Source organism: Syngnathoides biaculeatus, chromosome 15 (assembly GCF_019802595.1).
Source record: "Syngnathoides biaculeatus isolate LvHL_M chromosome 15, ASM1980259v1, whole genome shotgun sequence".
Lineage (NCBI taxonomy): Eukaryota > Metazoa > Chordata > Actinopteri > Syngnathiformes > Syngnathidae > Syngnathoides > Syngnathoides biaculeatus.
The window spans coordinates 4,459,838-4,479,598 of NC_084654.1; the positions used below are offsets into that span (position 1 = coordinate 4,459,838).

The 19,761-nt window shown below is 41.4% G+C and overlaps 1 protein-coding gene across 1 annotated transcript in view; it reads right to left on the bottom strand.

Annotated features, from left to right (window-relative positions):
* Nucleotides 1-3,974: 3,974 nt before the first annotated feature.
* gnmt (glycine N-methyltransferase) overlaps nt 3,975-19,761 on the bottom strand; it is a 28,736-nt gene continuing 12,949 nt past the window's right edge. Inside the window, exons 3-6 of the mRNA XM_061844297.1 lie at nt 11,135-11,251; nt 10,805-10,947; nt 6,232-6,353; nt 3,975-5,416 (exon numbers count right to left, since the gene is read on the bottom strand). Coding sequence (XP_061700281.1) covers nt 5,245-5,416; nt 6,232-6,353; nt 10,805-10,947; nt 11,135-11,251 — 554 coding nt within the window. The 3' untranslated portion in view covers nt 3,975-5,244. The remainder of the gene's footprint in view (nt 5,417-6,231; nt 6,354-10,804; nt 10,948-11,134; nt 11,252-19,761) is intronic.

Sequence of the window (19,761 nt, forward strand, 5' to 3'; positions counted from 1 at the left end):
TTTGCCAAAAGGCTGAGTTCCTGTCCAAAGTTTAAAATGTGACATGAAATTTAGATGTGCACATATACAACATTTGGTGTGATAAAAATAACTGTTAACAATGCTATATTAAACTTTTTGATGAACCCTTATTTAATGGATATTAAATCAGCTGGGTTAGTTCCACATACATTGCCTTTACTTCATAGGGATTACAGTGGTGTTGGTTCAAAGGAACCAAGAATTGAACGTTCATTTTAGTGTACGTTGCAGGCTGCAAAGAAAATCGATTTTCATAATTTAGACAGCCTTTATTTAAACCCTGAAAACATGATTTCCCTCAGAGGGCCTTTATACTGTAACTGTGAATCTATATAAAGGTCTAATTGACTTATATAACTAAACAAAATTGATATAGTTTTGAAATCAGAATTCAGTAAACACATTATTTGTTATGATTAAAATTACTTGATATAGGCTACATTGCCTGCAAAAAGTGGTTTCTATATTATAAAAAGTGAAGACAATTTACAAATTTGGTATTTTAGTATAAAAAGTTGATGTACTTGATTTGGTTTTTCAGGCCACATAAAATGATTTGGCGGGCCAGCCCTAGCCCCTGGCCTTGAGTTTGACCACTGGATGTCAAAGTGACTCAATATGTACTTTTCCAATTATTGTCTGAAATTTCAGGATATCCTCAACTTAAAGAAAATGAGATTTTTGGCACATGATAGGAGAATGCTGAAAACTTGATGGCACAGCTGTAGGGGCATTGGCCTCACAGTTCTGAGGATCAGGGTTCGAATCCCGGCCCCACCTGTGTGGAGTTTGCGTCCGTGGATGCATCGGTTTTCTCCGAACACTCCGGTTTCCCCCCCACATCTCAAAACATGCATTAATTGGAGACTCTGAATTGCCCTGAGGTGTGATTGTGAATGCGACTGTCTGTCTCTATGTGCCCTGTGATTGGCTGGCAACCAGTTCAGGGGGGAACCCTGCCTCCTGCTCGATGACAGCTGGGATGGGCGCCAGCTCTGTCGCGACCCTCATGAGGATAAGCGACTCAGAAAATAGATGCATCGATCATATCCTGTAAAAACCCTTCAAAATAAAACTTTACTATATTGACCAATCTATTTCAATGCAGCTAACTGTTTTCGTATGATTTGGCCATTGATGTGCTGTGAAAGCGACCCTGGCCGGTCAAAACCACGATTAACCACGGACTCTCAAACAAAGCAAAGCATAGGGTCTAGGTCTGGAGACTGGCTAAACCACGCCAGAACCTTGATGGGCTTCTTACGGAGCCACTTCCTGGTTTTCCTGGCTGTGTGCTTCGGGTCATTGCCATGCTGCAAGACGCAGCCACAACCCATCTTCAATGCGCTGACTGAGGGAAAGAGGTTGTTCTCCAAAAACTCACAATACATGGCCGCGGTCATCCTATCCTTAATACAGTGCAGTCGTCCTGTCCCATGTGCAGAAAAACACCCCCAAAGCATGATGCTACCACCTCCATGCTTCACAGTAGGGATGGTGTTCTTGGGATGGAACTCATCATTTGTACACTTTTGTCTCTGGTGTCGTTGGACAGCTCTTTGGTCTTGGCCATGTTGCAAGTTTGAGTCTTACTGATTGTATGGTGCGGAAAGGTGTCTTTATGCGATCTCACACAGGTGCATCTGATTCAGGATAATACATGGAGTGAAGGAGAACTTTTAAAGGCGGACTAACAGGTCTTTGAGGATCAGAATTCTACCTGATAGTCAGGTGTTCAAATACTTATTTGCAGATGTATCACACAAATAAATCATTAAAAAATCATATATTGAGATTTCTGTGTTTTTCTTTTTAGATTATCTCTCTCACAGTGGACATGTACCTACGATGAAAATTTCAGACTCCTCCATAATTTCCAAGCGGGAGAAGTTGCAATATAGCAGGGTGTTCAAATACTTATTTTCTTCACTGTAGCTGGGATGGACTCCATCTTTCCTGCAACCCTTGTGAGGAGAAGTGGCTCAGAACATGAATGGATGGGTGAAACAAACTTAAATATTAGTCGAAGAGGACACAATCACAAAATTGAGTCTTAAATTAATGTTTTTTTTTTGTCACAAGCATGCGACATGGGGATGGACCCAAATGCAGGACTCTGAGGCAAGGACATGATGTTGAGGGTGGTTTTATTCCAGGCAGAGGTCATACACAGATAAGCAGTCCAAAAATGCAGAGGTACAAAATCATGTGGCAACAGGGAAGGTCCAAAAACATAAAAATGAGGTCGGATTAATACTAGGCAAAAAACAAGACTCGACTTAGCTGTGGTGGCTCAGGAATGCGAGCTGTGTCAACAAGGCTAATACATAACAAGAGGCTTGTATACTCACACAGACAACGACAGTCTCAAACACAACGAACTGGCAAATGAAAGTGACAAACTCAAGGCTTACTGTATATGCCTGGCCTAATTACACCAACACACCTCCCCCTCAGGAAGCGTAGTCTGGGTTCTCTGAGGCAGGATCTCCTATCTCTTGGGTAGTTAAAAAGATCCTCGATGGCAAGGCTCTCCTGGTTGACACAAGTCTGCAACATTGCGTGGACATTGGGGACAGTGCCTCTAGATTGACATCTAGGGGTGATGTTCCCCTATTTAAGAATGGGGACCAGAGGGTGTGGTTCAACTATAGAAGGATCAGACTCCTCAGCCTCTCTGGTAAGGTGTCTTTGGGGTGCTGGAGAGGAGGCTCCATCAGAGAGTGGAATTGCATATTCAAAATGAGCAGTATTTTTCACACAGGGCCTTGTTGGATGGGATTATTTTCTTTCCCTTAAAAAAAATAAACCTAAATTTAAAAACTGCATTTTGTGTGTATTTGTGTTATCTTTCTTTAATATTTCAATGTTTGATGGTGGGAGAGATTCAAGTATGACAAACATGCAAAAAAAAGTTTAAAAAGAAATCAAGAAGGGGGCAAATATTTTTTTTCACACCACTCATCTCATTTCTTTTTACTTGTTGGGTTGAAGAGATTTGCTGCCGTTCCAGGCGGAGAGTATGTTGTTATGCTATACTGCCCTCTGGCGTCCAATCCACATTTTGTATTATTTTTCTCCAATGGATTCAGAACGTTCCATAAGTACTAAAAATATCCAAGAGATTTTTAGACATTTGACAGCGACAAAAAAAAAAAAAACAATTGAAAAATGTCATTTAACATCTATAATGACTGGAACGGCAGTGTTTACCCATCACTTCACTTTTACATCCACCCTGACATATGTGTGATCTGGTTCTCTGTGTGATGACCAACAATTCAGCACTGTCAGTTGAATCCCAACCCCCCACCCTCCGCTGTAGTGATTAGAATAAGTAGAATACAATTTAATCATCAGGTTTGTTTTGATTTTTATCACGGAACTTTCACTTGACATCACATTGTCCATTACACTGAAAAGTAAAGTTGCCTCCTTCGTGTAATAGTTCAATAATTCATGTTGCTATATAACATCCATCCATTTTCTTAGTCGCTGATCCTCATGAGGGTTGCAGGAGTGCTGGAGCCAGTCTCAGCTCTCATTGGGTACACCCTGAACTAGTTTGCAGCCAATCGCAGGGCAAATAAAGGCAGACAACAGTCGCACTCACAATCACACCAAGAGGATATTTAGTCTCCAATTAATGCATGTTTTGTGGAGTGCCCAGAGAAAACCCATGCAGGTACAGAAGGGGAGAACATGCAAACACAAAACAGGCGGGGCCAGGATTCGAACCCCAGTCCTCGGAACTGTGAGGCCAAAGCTCTACACCTGATCCACTGTTCCACCCTGCTATATAACAATCACATTAAATATTAAAAGTTGAAGAAAAGCTCCAAACATGTTAACTTCTTCAAACATAACAGTGGGTATAGTGAAGCAGAACACAAATGTGAAACAGCTGTTAGCCATCTTCCACAACTTACAAGGCATAGGAACCCACACACACACAACATGAAATGTTATTTAATGTATTTTGAAGCAAAGTATTACAAGTGATCATCTTCAAGAATCAGCAACATAAGACCGCTGTGAAATGTTCTCTAAAAACATCTTAACCCACCGCATTTCAAAATGAAACACTGTACTGTACTACATATATTTTTACATAAGGCACTGATTTACCATACCGTCTTAAGACAAACGGCAGGGGGCCAGTGTCCTGGATAACATTTAAATTTCCTGCTGTACTCTCTCGCTATGAATTTTATTTTGCATGGCTGGGCCAACATCAGCAAATGTTCTTTTCAACACATTTCAAGCACTGTGCAAAGTGTAAATCAAAGACTGAGTAAAGGAAAGAACGATGTAAAATCTTTGGTTGACAGCACGTCTTAAGATGATAGTGTGTTCAAGCTTCAGCTCACAACCTGCAAGTAATGTGGAATTGAGGAGGGCATTCTTTTTTTTCCTCATAAATCACAAACAAGTGGAACTATTTTCTGGTTTAGCATCAAATAATGTCACAAAGAAATATTTCAAGGACACATGAAACCACATTCTCTAAAATGATGGTAAAATCATGTCGTACAAAGTCAAAAGTTGTAAGTCACAGTTGGCGCTGTTAAACATTCACTAGGTTTGATCATTTGGTCTTCAAGTACTTTAAAACTCTAAACCCCTTTACAAATGCAAACTGTCTGAGGACTTACTATCATGACAGTGATACCCTGTGTAACACTCAAAGTAGGTTAGATTGATAAAACATCAGATTAGTTCACAAAACCAGTAGCGACTTTTTGATGCTCTGACATCAACGACCGTGCAAGATTACAGCTAGACATGCAAATATGAAGAGCAGAATACGCAATATAATCTTCAACCAAAGTATAGTGATTAGGGTGATTACACCAAGAAACTATAAATGACATATTTTTCTTTAGCATTTTCTCCCTGAAAAAAAAAAAAAAACATTATATGAACTTGCTTTTTAAGACTCAGGTGGTAAACACAGAAGAATTAACAATAAAAATCAACCCTGAAACATTACAAGAAGATTGGCATGACCTACTTAAGTTATAGCCATCATCTTTCTGTATTTGAACGTATTAATCGGTGGACCACCAATGGCTACATAGGAACGTTATTTATTATTATTATTGTTGTTGTTTAGAAAGCTATACTTTGTGATATTTAAAATTTAGATTAAATGTACAAGAATTTGGGAGAATGAATATGGTTTAACTGAAAACTATGATATTCCGTGCCATGTCCGTGCACCTATGCAGTCTTCTTGCATACGTGGATGAAGTAGCACGGAGCTTGAGCTTGACCAGGGACATATGCCATGAAATCTCCGTAGACGTTGTGCTCAACTTTGCCGCCGAAGGCATCTTGCAGCAGCGCTTTAAAGCTCTCCAGGCGGTGAGGGTAGTAGGAGAGACGGAATTTACTAGAAAGACACATTGAGCACACATAAAGATCTCTTGCATCCAACCAAGGGCAAGAATAACCTTGACTGTGAGGAATTTACGACTTCACACAAGTTGGAAGACAATTAGTTCTAATTGTTTGAGCAAGTGGTGGGCCTAAATGCATGCAAATTTTACAACCTCTGCTGCAATTTGGGCAAGGCAATACGTTGAACAGGAGTTCCTCAGTTTACGGTGGAGTTCTGTTCATGTGGTGGCATTTTAACCTGAATTTGTACATAATGTACATAAATGAGATTTAGACCTGGACCAACCATATGGATTTTTCAAATCTTAAAATAATTTTTTCTGTAACAGAGCCAAGATTAGTCAGGCAGTTTTGTTTGTGTTGTGTGAGGTCTGCTTCAATAATTTCAACACATAACACTACACACAAAGATTTACGTTCAAGCACCAAAACACAAAATCTCACGTGATCATACATGATCAAACAGACACGACGAGCATGCACTGATGTTATCCGAGTTTTTACCTAAGGAAGCCAGGAACGGAAGTGTTAAGTGGCAATAATGTCTCAAAAAATCTTGCACGAAAAAAACTTCCGATCTGGGAAACCCACTTTCATTGTGGGCAGTTCATGCCTTGAAATGTCCCATTTGGGTACTACTGTAAATTGAGCACCCCCTGGTGGCTACTTAGAAAAGGCAAAACTACATTTTACTGCTCATGACATTGTGTTATTAGAGGTCATTTTATTTTCCTGGTGTACCTTATGTTGTGGCCAGTTAGTGCAATAAGAGATAGCCGTTGGTGTGTTCAAACCCACAACACCTACCTGACCTCAGGCAGGGTCTCCGGGCTGGCCTGAGGAATTTGGATGGTGTAGTCCAGAGTAATCATGTGGGGCTTATTGTTCACCCACAGTACAGAAGTGGAAATGTCCTGAGTTAGATCGCTCTGGAACACAAAACCAATGATGCATAAAGTGCAACTTAATTTAGTACTGAATACCAAGACTTCGTTCATCCATCAGTCTTCTCAGAATGGCCATGTTGTTGGTGTATTTGGACCAGACTCTGGGAGTGTATGAAGTGGATTTGGGTTTAGCACACAATTGTTGATTTAGGATTTATATCTAATCCTTCCAATCTGTATAGCCTCTAGGTTGTCTGCATTAAAGAATAGGAAAGCTCGTGTGATGAAAAAAAAGTCAAATATGAATGATCAAAGTAAAAAAAACAAAAAACAAATGCACGAGTTTCCTCCTGCTCTCTTTTTTTATAGAATGGTTCACCCAAATAGACATAAAATCCAGGAACTTTTGACTTTCCAATTTTCTGAACCCACAACCGCTCTTCCCTCTAATTTTTTACGTCTGAGCAAACACACTATGGCCGCGTGCGCTCCTTTTGACCACTGTGAGTAACATCAGATGTACGCACTGTGGTCAATCAGTGTCATCCATTGAAGTTACATGGGTCATTAAAAGGTTCAGATTACATTCCCATCAGAAAATTTTCAAGAACAATTTTGTATTTTTGCAAACTTACACCGAAAATGTCAACAAACAAAAAAATACATTGCCAAGTTAACCAAGCCAACTATGTTTCCAACTGTCTCATTTTTTTTAAACTCACAATTATATCCCTGTCTGTTTTTCTTGGTGTAAAACTGAATTATTGCTTGCAGAATATCTTTAGCAATGCATGTTGAAAGCTGGATGATGCTCCCAAACAGTTTTAAGGTTGATATGTTCCCTCCTACATTTAAAATACAGAATTAGCTTTTTGGGCAATGTATCATCTGTGCTTTCATCCTTGATCAGTCTGTGCCAAGGGGGAATTTTAACATTACACACCATCTCATCCTGCATTTTCTACTTTGGCTTCAGACCAGACCTTTTTACTCAAAAAAAAGAGAAAATCTCATCCAGTTTCACCACTTTTTCTTCCATTATTCACATACTCCAATATTCATCAAAGCAACAGCATTTCTTTTTTTTTTTACTTTTACCATTATTATCATCAAGAGTAAACATAAGCAACATGTCTAACAGTTTGCTCTTTGTTGCCCAGACTGTGTTGCTAACTAAAGCACCTGGTGGTGGACGATTTGTAATTAAGAGTGTACTCCTTTAAAAGCCAGAGGGGGGCAGAGTCAGGTAAAGTAGGAAGTAGAGTGGCCCAGCGTGACAATGCTGCTCGTTGAGAGAGGCAGTGTGCTGCCATGTTCAAAAAAAAATCAAAAAAAAAAAACGTCATGTGTAGTTCATTTAGCTGGATCTGTTTTCATCTGCGTTGAGAGTGTGCGACAAGTGTGCAAATGCGCAGTTGCGCAGCTTAGAGAGAACATTGCCCACAACCCCTCACCCTAAGGTATTGAGCACGAGCCTATTTCAAAACATGTTCTTAAATCTTGGACATTGAGTCCTCTGGGCCGATGAGAAAAAGGATCATCGAGATCCATCCAGAAAGTCCAAAAGTCAGCATCTGTGATAGTCTGGGGATTTCTGAGTGCTCATGACATTGGTAACATGGGCACATCTATGAAGACACCATTAATGGTGAAAGCATATACAGATTATGGAGCAACAAGGGCTGCTATCCAAGCAACAGCTTTTTCAGGGGTTCATGGTAAAAGGATGTGAGTACTAGATCACTTTACAGCCATTGACAATGTGCGTCACATTATGAAGCAAAAAGTATGACAATGGGACTGTTGAACAACTGCAGTTGTGCATCAAGCAAGAATGGTAAAGAATTCCATGTTGCAGGTGGTGGGGTGGGGGTTATCAGTTTGAACATTAAATGTCTTGTCTTTGCAGTGTGGTACAGTAGTATTCAAAATAATAGTACTCCAATGTGACGAACCAGATTAATCCACGTTTTCAGTATATTTTTTATTGCTACATATCATGTTACCAGTAGGTGGAGTAGATTCTCACATGCAGCATTCGTGATATGCACACTCTTAAGGCTGGGCCATTGGGCAATTTGTTGAAAGGGGTGTGTTTAAAAAAATAGCAGTGTGACATTCAATCAGTGAAGTCATCAATTTTGGGGAAAACAAGAGTGAATCAGGTGGCCCCTATTTAAGGATGACGCCAACACCTGTTGAACATGCATTTCTCTTTGAAAGCCTGAGGAAAATGGTTTGTTCAACACATTGTCCAGAAGAATAGCCCACTATGATTAAAAGTTTGATCAGAGAAGGCAAAGGTGCGAAAAATGATAGGCTGTTGAGCTAAAATGATCTCTAATAATTTACAATGGAGAGCAAAACCAGAGACACATGGCAGAAAATGGAAGACAACCCTCAAAATGGATGGCAGAAGAACCAGAATGCCAGAAACTCAACCAATAATCAGCTCCAGGATGATCAAAGACAGTCTGGAGTTACCAGCAAGTACTGTGACAGTGAGAAGACGTCTATGTGAAGCTCATCTATTTCGAAGAATACCCTGCTAAGTCACTCTGCTAAAAAAAAAAAAGGTTTGTGCAGAAGAGGTTACGATTTGCCAAATAACACACCCACTAGCCCAGAGAAAAAAATGGAGGAGCATTTTGTGGGCTGATAAGTGTAAATTTGTTCTTTTTGGGTCCAGGGGCTGCAGACAGTTTGCGAAATGACCCCGAATTCTCAATTCAACCCACAGTATGGACACAGTGAAGACAGCGAAGTATCCTTGTGCAAGCATTATGATATGGGGATGTCTCTTCTGCTATGGTATTGGGACTATTTATCAAATACCAGGGATCATGGATCGGTTTACATATGTCAAAATACTTGAAGAGGTAATGCTGCCTTATGCTGAAGGGGACATAACCTTGAAATGGGTGTTTCAACAAACAATGACTCCAAACACACTAGTAAACATGTAGTCTTTTGTTCCAAAACAACAAAGTTAATGTCATGGAGTGGCAAACATATTGCCCAAACCTTAATCCAATCAAGAACATTTGGCGTGACACTAAAAATTTCTGAAGCAAAACCAATAAATTTTAATCAACTGTGGAATGCCATGAAGGAATCTTGGAGTGGAATAGCAGCTGAAAGGTGCCACAAGTTGGTTGACTCCATCCCACACAGATGTGAAGTAGTTCTAAAAAAAAACTGTGGTCATACAACAAAATATTATTTTAGTGACCCAAAGGATTGGTAATTCAATCTATCCATCCATCCAATCATCCATCCTCTGAGCCGCTTATAAAAACAAGGGTTACGGCAGTGCTGGAGCTTCCTATCCCTGCTGTCAATGGACAAGAGGCCAGGTATACCCTGAACAGCCAATTGCAGGGCAATTAGAGACAGACAACAGTCGCACTCAGAATTACACCTAGGTGCAATTTCGAGTATCCAATTAATGTATGTATTTTTGGAATGTGGGAGGAAACCGGAGTGCCAGGAGAAAACCCCCACAGGCATGGGGAGAACATGCAAACTCCACACAGGTGTGGCTGGGATTTGAACCCCGGTCCTCAGAACTCTGAAGCCAACACCTTTAAGCTGCACCACCATGCCGCCAGGATAGGTAAATACTAGAAACAAAAAACTAATTTTGAGTTTGTAAAGTCAACAGCAGACTGCTATTTTTCAACACACGTCTTTTACAAATTGCCCAATTGTACAGCCTTACGAGTGTGTATATCATGAATGTTGGGTCTTTTTGGCTTTCTGCATTTTCTGCAGATTTCCATGAAAGGCTGAACACCACGAGTTTTGCTTCGACTTAAAAAGTCTATTGTCAGTGAACAGCGTCACAATGTAAAAGTATCATCCAAACAAAAAATAAAAAATCCACCTGAAATTTCATGGGTGCATTAAAAAAACTGGGGGGCTTTGCATGTCTGCGAGACCCAGGTGGCTGCTGCCAAACTGTACAGTGTTCATTTTTTTTTAAAGTGTGTGTTATTATTGTTTTACAATACTGTAATACTACCATACTACCACTTCTAATAATAATAATCTCATATGTACACACACTTCCTGTGGGTAGAAAAAAAAACTGGGAGAGAGTCTATATTGCCAAAATTCATAGAAATTCAATCAATGAATTAAGCTATCAAATGTTGCCAACATCCTTTGAAAATATCCACACCTTTACTCTCACTGGTTTGCGGTGTATGTGGCAATCTTATTCTTCTTTCATAAGTCGCCCATGTTTTTGTGGTTAAAAAAAAATATCACTACAATGTATTGTATGTGAAACCTCTAAAGGTTCAGGGTTGCAGTTTTTCATGGGAGTGTCCATTAGATGTGCAGCGGCCAATCACTTGGTGAGGTGGTATGAGTTGCCAACTGTAATTTTTTTGCTCTAGTCAAGTCTAGTCGCATTTGGCCGTGCACGCTACCTTCGAGGTTCCATTGTATTCTGGAACAAATATACCCAATTCCAGGCACCTTCATACCTTATAGTAAACGTTTTTGCCTTGCGGTGCCCGCCCAGTCTCCAGGATGTAGTCGTAGTTGCGGTGGTCGATGATGAGGATCCCACCTGGTTTGACCATCCTCGCAATGTTTTGAAGAGCTAACTTTTGGTCACTCTGGTCCCCTAAGAGCATAGAAAATACAGTAATTTCTTTATGATTGGAACAATGAAAGCCCTGTTACAAACTGTGAAAAAAAATAAAGGTCAAACCTCACAAGATTGGACAAATCATGATTATGAAAGATTTTGTATTCTAGTACAAGCGTGAATAAAAAAAAAAAGCCAATGCCAAATAGACCACATACTGCACCTTTAAAATCAGGCAAGTGGGCAAAAGAGTTGCCAAGGCAAATAACTGCATCAAAGCCATCTCCTCCTTGTTTCCGGATGTCTTCTGGGAGCGTCAGCCAGTTGGCTTCTTCGATCACTGCCAATCCCAACCCCCAACACAGAGTAAAACAATTAAAAAAAATTAGCACACGACAATATATTTAAATAAACATAACTAAGTAGCAACCAATTCCAAATCCAATTCCAATGAAGTTGGTAAGTTGCGTTAGAAGACTGGAATACTACTGGCAAGGTATTCAGAGAGGCAGGCAGGAGAGTACTTGGGGTGCCTTCTGGTAGGAAAGGGGAGAAGGAGACTTGGGGTGGAACCCCAAAATGCAGGAAGTTATCCAAGGAAAGAGATTAGTGAAGAAGAAGTTGGACACGGAGAAGACTGAGGAGAGGAGAAAGGAATACATTGAGATCCGACGGATGGCAAAGGTAGAGGTGGCGAAGGCTAAACAAGAGGCATATGACGACATGTACACCAAGTTGGATACGAAAGAAGGGGAAAAGGATCTCGACAGGTTGACCAGACAGAGGGATCGGGATGGGAAGGATGTGCAGAAAGTAAAGGTGATTAATGATAGTGATGGAAATATGTTGACTGGTGCCAGTAGTGTGCTAAATAGATGGAAAAAGTACTTTGAGAAGTTAAATGAATGAAGAAAATGGGAGAGAAGGTAGAGTACAAGAGGCAAGCATGAATGACCAGGAAGTGGCAATGATTAGTAAGGGTGAAGTTAAAAGGCAGTGAACAGGATGAAAAATGGAAAGACAGTTGGTCCTGATGACATACCAGTGGATGTATGGAAGCAATTTGGAGAGGTGGCTCTGGAGTTTTTCACCAACTTATTCAATAGAATACTAGCGCGAGAGAAGATGCCAGAAGAATGGAGGAAAAGTGTGCGAGTTCCCATTTTTAAGAACAAAGGCGAAGTTCAGCACTGTGGAAACTTCTTCTTTTCCTTTCGGCTTGTCCCGTTAGGGGTCGCCACAGCGTGTCATCTTTTTCCATCTTAGCCTATCTCTTGCCTCTTCCTCTCTAACCCCAACTGCCCTCATGTCTTCCCTCACAACATCCATCACGCTTCTCTTTGGTCTTCCTCTCGCTCTTTTGCCTGGCAGCTCCATCCCCAGCACCCTTCCACCAATTTACTCACTCTCTCGCCTCTGAACATGTCCAAACCATCAAAGTCTGCTCTCTCGAATCTTGTCTCCAAAACATCCAACTTTGGCTGTCCCGCTAATGAGCTCATTTCTAATCCTATCCAACCTGCTCACTCCGAGCAAGAACCTCAACATCTTCATTTCTGCTACCTCCAGTTTTGCTTCCTGTTGTTTCTTCGGTGCCACCGTCTCTAATCCATACATCATGGCCAGCCTCACCACTGTTTTGTAAACTTTGCCCTTCATCCTAGCAGAGACTCCTCTGTCACATAACACACCAGACACCTTCTGTTCCAACTTGCTTGGACCCATTTCTTCACTTCCTTACCACACTCACCATCGCTCTGGATTGTTCACCCTAAATATTTGAAGTCCTCCACCCTCGCGATGTCTTCTCCCTGGAGCCACACTCAACCCCCTCCCCCCATCTCATTCACGCACATATATTCTGTTTTACTTAAGCTAATCTTCATTCCTCTACTTTCCATTGCATGTCTCCATCTTTCTAATTGTTCCTCTGCGTGCTCCCTGCTTTCACTGCATATCACAATATCATCTGCGAACATCATGTTCCAAGGGGATTCCAGTCTAACCTCATCTGTCAGCCTATCCATTATCACTGCAAACAGGAAGGGGCTCAGATGTGATCCCTGATGCAGTCCCACCTCCACCTTAAATTTTTCTGTCACACCGAAGGCACACCTCAGCATTGTTCTGCTGCCTTCATACATGTCCTGTACTATTTTTACATACTTCTCTGCCACACCAGACTTACGCATGCAGTACCACAGTTCCTCTCTTGGTACTCTGTCATAGGCTTTCTCTAGATCCACAAAGACACAATGTAGCTCCTTCTGACCTTCTCTGTACTTTTCCACTGGCATCCTCAAGGCAAATAATGCATCTGTGGTACTCTTGCTAGGCATGAAACCATACTGTTGCTCACAGATACTTACTTCTGTCCTGAGTCTCGCCTCCACTACTCTTTCCCATAACTTCATTGTGTGGCTCATCAACTTTATTCCTCTATAATTCTCACAGCTCTGAACATCCCCTTTGTTCTTAAAAATGGGAACTAGAACACTTTTCCTCAGGCATATTTTTGCCCGCTAGTATTCTGTTGAATAAGTTGGTCAAAAACTCCACAGCCATCTCTCCAAATTGCTTCCATACCTCTACCGGTATGTCATACCGGTGACTGGCTTTCCATTTTTCATCCTTTGTAGTGCCTTTCTAACTTCCCCCTTACTATTCATTGCCACTTCCTGGTCCTTCACACTTGCCTCTTCAACTCTTTCTTCTCCCTCATTTTCTTCATTCATCAACTTCTCAAAGTATTCTTTCCATCTATTTAGCACACTACTAGCACCAGTCAACACATGTCCATCTCTATTCTTAATCACCTTTACCTGCTGCACATCCTTCCCATCTCTATCCCTCTGTCTAGCCAACCTGGAGAGATCCTTTCTCCTTCTTTCATGTCAATCTGATGTACATGTCTTCATATGCCTCTTGTTTAGCCTTTGCAACCTCTACCTTTGCTCTACGTTGCATCTCGATGTATTCCTTTCGCCTCTACTCAGTCCTCTCAGTGTCCCATTTCTTCTTCGCTAATCTCTTTCCTTGTATGACTCCCTGTATTTTGGGGTTCCACCACCAAGTCTCCTTCTCCCCTTTCCTACCAAAAGACATACCAAGTACTCTCCTGCCTGTCTCTCTGATTACCTTGGCTGTTGTAGTCCAGTCTTCCGGGAGCTTCTGCTGTCCATCGAGAGCCTGTCTCACCTCTTTCTGAAAGGCCGCACAACATTCTTTCTTTCTCAGCTTCCACCACATGGTTCTCTGCTCTCTCTTTGTCTTCTTAATCTTCCTACTCACCACCACCCTATGCTGTCGAGCTACACTCCCTCCTACCACTACTTTACAGTCAGTAATCTCCTTCAGATTACATCGTCTGCACAAAATATAATCCACCTGGGTGCTTGTACCTCCACTCTTGTAGGTCACTCTATGTTCCTGTTTCCTCTGGAAATAAGTGTTCACTACAGCCATCTCCATCCTTTTTGCAAAGTCCACCACCATCTGTCCCTCAAAGTTCCTTTCCTGGATGCCGTACTTACCCATCACTTCTTCATCGCCCCTGTTTCCTTTACCAATATGTCCATTACAATCTGCACCAATCAGAACTACTTCATCTAGTTCCTTCCAGAATTTTTCTTTCAACTCCAGGTCACATTCTACCTGTGGGGCATAGCCGCGAACCACATTATACACAACACCATCAATTTCAAATTTTAGTCTCATCACTCGATCTGATACTTTTTTCACCTCCAAGACATTCTTAGCCAGCTCTTCCTTTAAAATAACCCCTAATCCATTTATCTTCCCATCTACTCTGTGGTAAAATAATTTAAACCCTGGTCCTAAACTTCTTGCCTTACTACCTTTCCACCTGCTCTCTTGGATGCACAGTATATCAACCTTTCTCCTAATCATCAAGTCAACCAACTCCTGAGCTTTTCCTGTCATAGTCCCAACATTCAAAGTTCCTATACTCAGTTGTAGGCTCTGTGCATTCCTCTTTTTCTTCTGACGACGGATCCTCTTTCCTCCTCTTCTTTGTCTTCGACCCACAGTAGCTGAATTTCACCGACGCCCTGCAGGTTAGCAGTGCAGGGGGCGGGCATTGTTAACCCGGGCCACGCCCGATCCGGTATGGGATTCTTTAGATGAACGCTCATATTTGATTGGCACAGTTTTTACGCCGGATGCCCTTCCTGACGCAACCCTCTGCGTTTATCCGGGCAGATTTCACTGGTTCGTGTCCCCAGGAATAAAGATGATGAGCCACACAATGAAATTATGGGCAAGAGTACTGGAGGCTAGACTAGGACAGAAGTATCTGTGAGCAACAATATGGTTTCATGCCTAGAAGGAGTACCACAGATGCATTATTTGCCTTGAGGATGCTCGTGGAAAAATGCAGAGAAGGTCAGAAGGAGCTACATTGTATCTTTTTAGACCTAGAGGAAGCTAATGACAAGAGTACCAAGAGAGGCACTGTGGTACTGCATGCACAAGTCCAGTGTGGTGGAGAAATACGTTAGAATAGTACAGGACATGTTTAGCAGAACAGTGGTGAGGTATGCCGTATGTGTGTCAGAAGAATTTAAGGTGGAGGTGGGACTGCATCAGGGATCTGCTCTGAGCCCCTTCCTGTTTATGGTAGTCATGGATAGACCGACAGATTAGGTTAGACTGGAATCCCCTCGGACCATGATGTTTGCAGATGAAATTGTGAGCTTCAGTGAAAGCAGGGGGCAGGCGGAGGAACAATTAGAAAGATGGAGGCATGCACTGGAAAGGAGAGGAATGAAGATTAGCTGAAATAAAATGTGCATGAATGAGAGGGGCGGAGGAGGAGGATTGAAGCTACAGGGAGAAGAGATAGTGAGGACTGATGACTTCAAATACAAATACTACACAGCAATGGTGAGTGTGGTAAGGAAGTGAAGAAACGGGTCCAAGTGGGGTGGAACAGTTGGCAGAAAGTGTCTGGTGTTCTATGTGACAGAACAGTCTCCGCTAGGATGAAGGGCAAAGTTTATAAAATGGTGGAAGTGGCACTAAAGACACAACAGGAAGCAGAACTGGAGGTAGCAGAAATGAAGATGTTGAGGTTCTTGCTTGGAGTGAGCAGGAAATGAGCTCATTAGAGGGACAGCCAAAGTTTGGAGACAAGGTTAGAGAGAGCAGACTTCGATTGTTTGGACATGTCCACAGGTGAGAGTGTGAGTATATTTGTAGAAGGGTGCTGAGGATGGAGCTGCCAGGCAAAAGAGCGAGAGGAAGACCAAAGAAAAGGTTGATGAATGTGGTGAAGGAGGACATGAGGACTGAGGTGTTAGAGAGGAATATGCATGAGATAAGCTTGGATGGATTTTTCGATGGAAAAAGATGACGCGCTGTGGCGATCCCTAACGGGACAAGCCGAAAGGAAAAGAAGATGGCGGCTTTGCTTAGCTATGCATATTTGTATGTAGTTAAAAGAAAAAATGTTTAATTGACAGTTATTGTAAGTTTGCAAAAACTATTGTTCTTAATAAATGTGTTCTAGACATGAAACTTCAATGGATGACACGTCTGATATTGCTCATAGTAGTCAAAGGGATCATTCAGGGCCGTAGTGTGTTTGCTCAGACACGTAAAAAATTAGCGGGAACATTGTGTAACACTGGTAAACATGACCCTGTTCCAACTTTTTTTGGAACAAATTGCAGCCAAAACATTCTCAGTTAATGATTATTTGCTCAAAACAATAAAGGTCATTAGTTTGAACATTAAATACCTGGTCTTTGTACTTTATTCAGTTAAATGTAGGTTGAACACAAATTGCAAATTATTGGATTCTGTTTTGATTTATGTTTTCATTGGGATTGGGTTTGTATTTATAATGGTACTAAATAAATATATAGGTTTCATATAAGCATTTCATTGCCAGTTTGTGGAACTGCAAATTGGAGTGAGGTGCATGTATTTTGTCAGCTTAAGGTCTCTGTCCACACACACTACACAGGTATATGCCTGTGGGGCATGCCCTTCTTGTGTAATGTGAACAACAGCTCATGCACACATGCAGGGAACAGGCAATATCATTGCTTAACCATTTGCTCACTCACTTTCCTCAAACTTGTTCAAAAAAATTGGAACACTTTGAACAAATCATTTACTTCTCAATTTTTGTAAATCATAAAAAAAAAGTGTCACATTGAATCCATCAAAATATGGTACTGTACATTCAAAATGAGATGCAATCTTCAATACTTGGGTGGTAATCCCTTAGTTTGCCTCGATGCACCATGGCATTGAGGCAATTAGCCTGTGCGATTGTTTGGGAGTTATGGAAGCCCAGATTTCCTTGATGCTTGCTTGTCAGTTCTTTGTTTTTGGGTCTAGTGACCCACATTTTCCTCTTGATAATACCTCATAGATTCTCAGTGGGTTTTAGATCTGGCAAGTTGGCTGGCCAGACAAGCACTGTGATGGCATGGACATCAGACCATGTTTTCGTGCTTCTGGCAGTATGGGCAGGGATCAGGTTTTGCTGGAAGATAAAATCTCCATCTCCATACAGACCCTTAGCAGAAGGAAATAGAGTGGTACCTGTACTTACGAACGTCTCTTGTAATGAAAAAATTCCGGTTACGAGACACCTCAGAAAAATCTCGTCTCTAGTTATGTAGGAAAATTCAGAATATGAAACGAATCAATAGGCGCTGGATTCGCAGTCCCCAAATTCCACCAAATGTAAACATCCTGAAACTTGGTCTGAAAGTGGTGCGATACAGCTGCTCTCCCATTAGCTATTGACGTAGGATCTTCCCGGCAACCCATTGGGAAGGAGGGATGTCGATCTTTAACCATGATGCACATCCTGTATCCTGGTTTGCGTGACCCAATAGAGCTGCTCTCCCATTGGCTATTGCCGTAGCATCTTCCTGGCATCCCATTGGCTAGGAGGGATGTCAATTTTCACCCATGATGCTTTGCTTTTCCCTTGGACACTCGACTGTCACTAAATCACGTTAGCACATATTGGAAAAGTACAACTTTTTTTAGAGTTTTCATTTGGTGTTTTACAGAGTTATTCATCTTTATTCACCACGGGCCCCAATAAACTTAAGTGGAATTAAGTGGTGTGCAGGCGTACATTCGTAGTTATGTTTTCTCTCAGCTGTCAAACGTTTGCCTCCTGCTCCGGCCCCTACGATGGCTTTTGCTTGTCACTCACCATTCTCTTCGCATTGTTGCTCAAATGAACATCATTTTTCTTTTTCTTTACATTATGTACTTTGAATGCTTATTTTGGGTAAAACACTCTACTAGACTGTTGCAGGCGGAGTTTACCAACACCCGCAGTGAACATTTGACCCCAAACCATAACTGACTATGGATATTTTGTACTGGACCTAAAGTAGTTTGGGTTCTGTTCTTCACCCAACTCCAAACCCTCAGCTCTTAATTCTAAAATGAAAGGCACACTTCACTAATTGGAAAACAGGACATTGGACCTCTGGCCAAGAGTCCAGTCCATCATCTTCTTAGCCCAGAGAGATGCTTCCCATGTTGGCTCAGGCTCAGAAGTGGCTTGAACCAAGAAGTTATAGCCCATCTCCCGGATGTGTCTGAATGTGGGGGGTTTTGAAGCTGTGACTCAGGCCTCATTCCAGTGTTTCTGGATCTCTCCTAGATTTTAGAATATTCTCTGCCTGATAATCCTCTGAAGCCCACGTTATTCTCATTTGCTGGTGCATCTTCTCCTGCCACATTTTTTTCTTCCATGAGGCTTTCCATTGATATGCTTGGATACTAGCATAGCCTCCTTAGCTATGACCTTTTGTGGCTTAGCCATCCCATGGAAGGTATCAATGATGGTCTTCTGGTCAGTTGTCAAGTCTGTAGTCTTCTGCAGATTGAACCCAACAGGGACAATTGAAAGAAAAACTGTAACAATGTAAAGACACCCGAGGAAACCTGTGCAGTGCTTTGACTTTAGGGGGACATTTGTGCATAACACTATTCGGGCTGATTTCTTCACGGTATTCATTTTTTTTTTTGTTATTCCTGATTTTGTGGGATTTATGAGCAAGAAAACCAAATGATGGAAAAATAAACAAATGCAGTGCGTTTTGAAAGTATTCAGCCCCCTTGAACGTTTCAACCTTTGCCCACATTTCAGGTTTCAAATAAAGATATAAACATGTATTTTTTTGGTCAAGAATCAACAACAAGTGGGGCACAATCGTCAAGTGGAACTTCTTTGTCCCTGGTGAAGAAAAGAAAGTCCAAACCACGAGGCTGCCACCACCATGATTGACAGTGGAATGGTGTGTTCAGGGTGACAAGCTGTGTTGCTTTTACGCCAAACATATCGTTTTGCATTGCCAAAAAGTTCGATTTTGGTTTCATCTGACCAGAGCACTTTCTTCCACGTTTGGTGTGTCTCCCAGATGGCTTGTGGCAAACTCTAAACTAAATGTTTTATGGATATCTTTGAGAAATGGCTTTCTTCTTGCCACTCTTCAATAAAGGCCAGATTTGTGCAGAGTACGACTGATTGTTGTCCTATGGACAGACTCTCCCACCTCAGCTGTAGAAAGGTTGAAAAGTTCAAGGGGGCTGAATACTTTCACAAGGCACTGTAAATACTTGGAATTATTTAAATTTGGGCAAACACATCGATACTCTATGAAGATTTAACTTTTTGAATGAAATTATGGAAATAAATTTACCTTTCCATCATATTCAAAATTGTGGAAAACTGCCTGTGTGTTTATACACATGTACGTATGTACAAACCCAATTCCAATGAAGTTGGGATATTGTATTAAACACTATAAAGACAGAATACAATGATTGGCAAACAATGTTGAACCT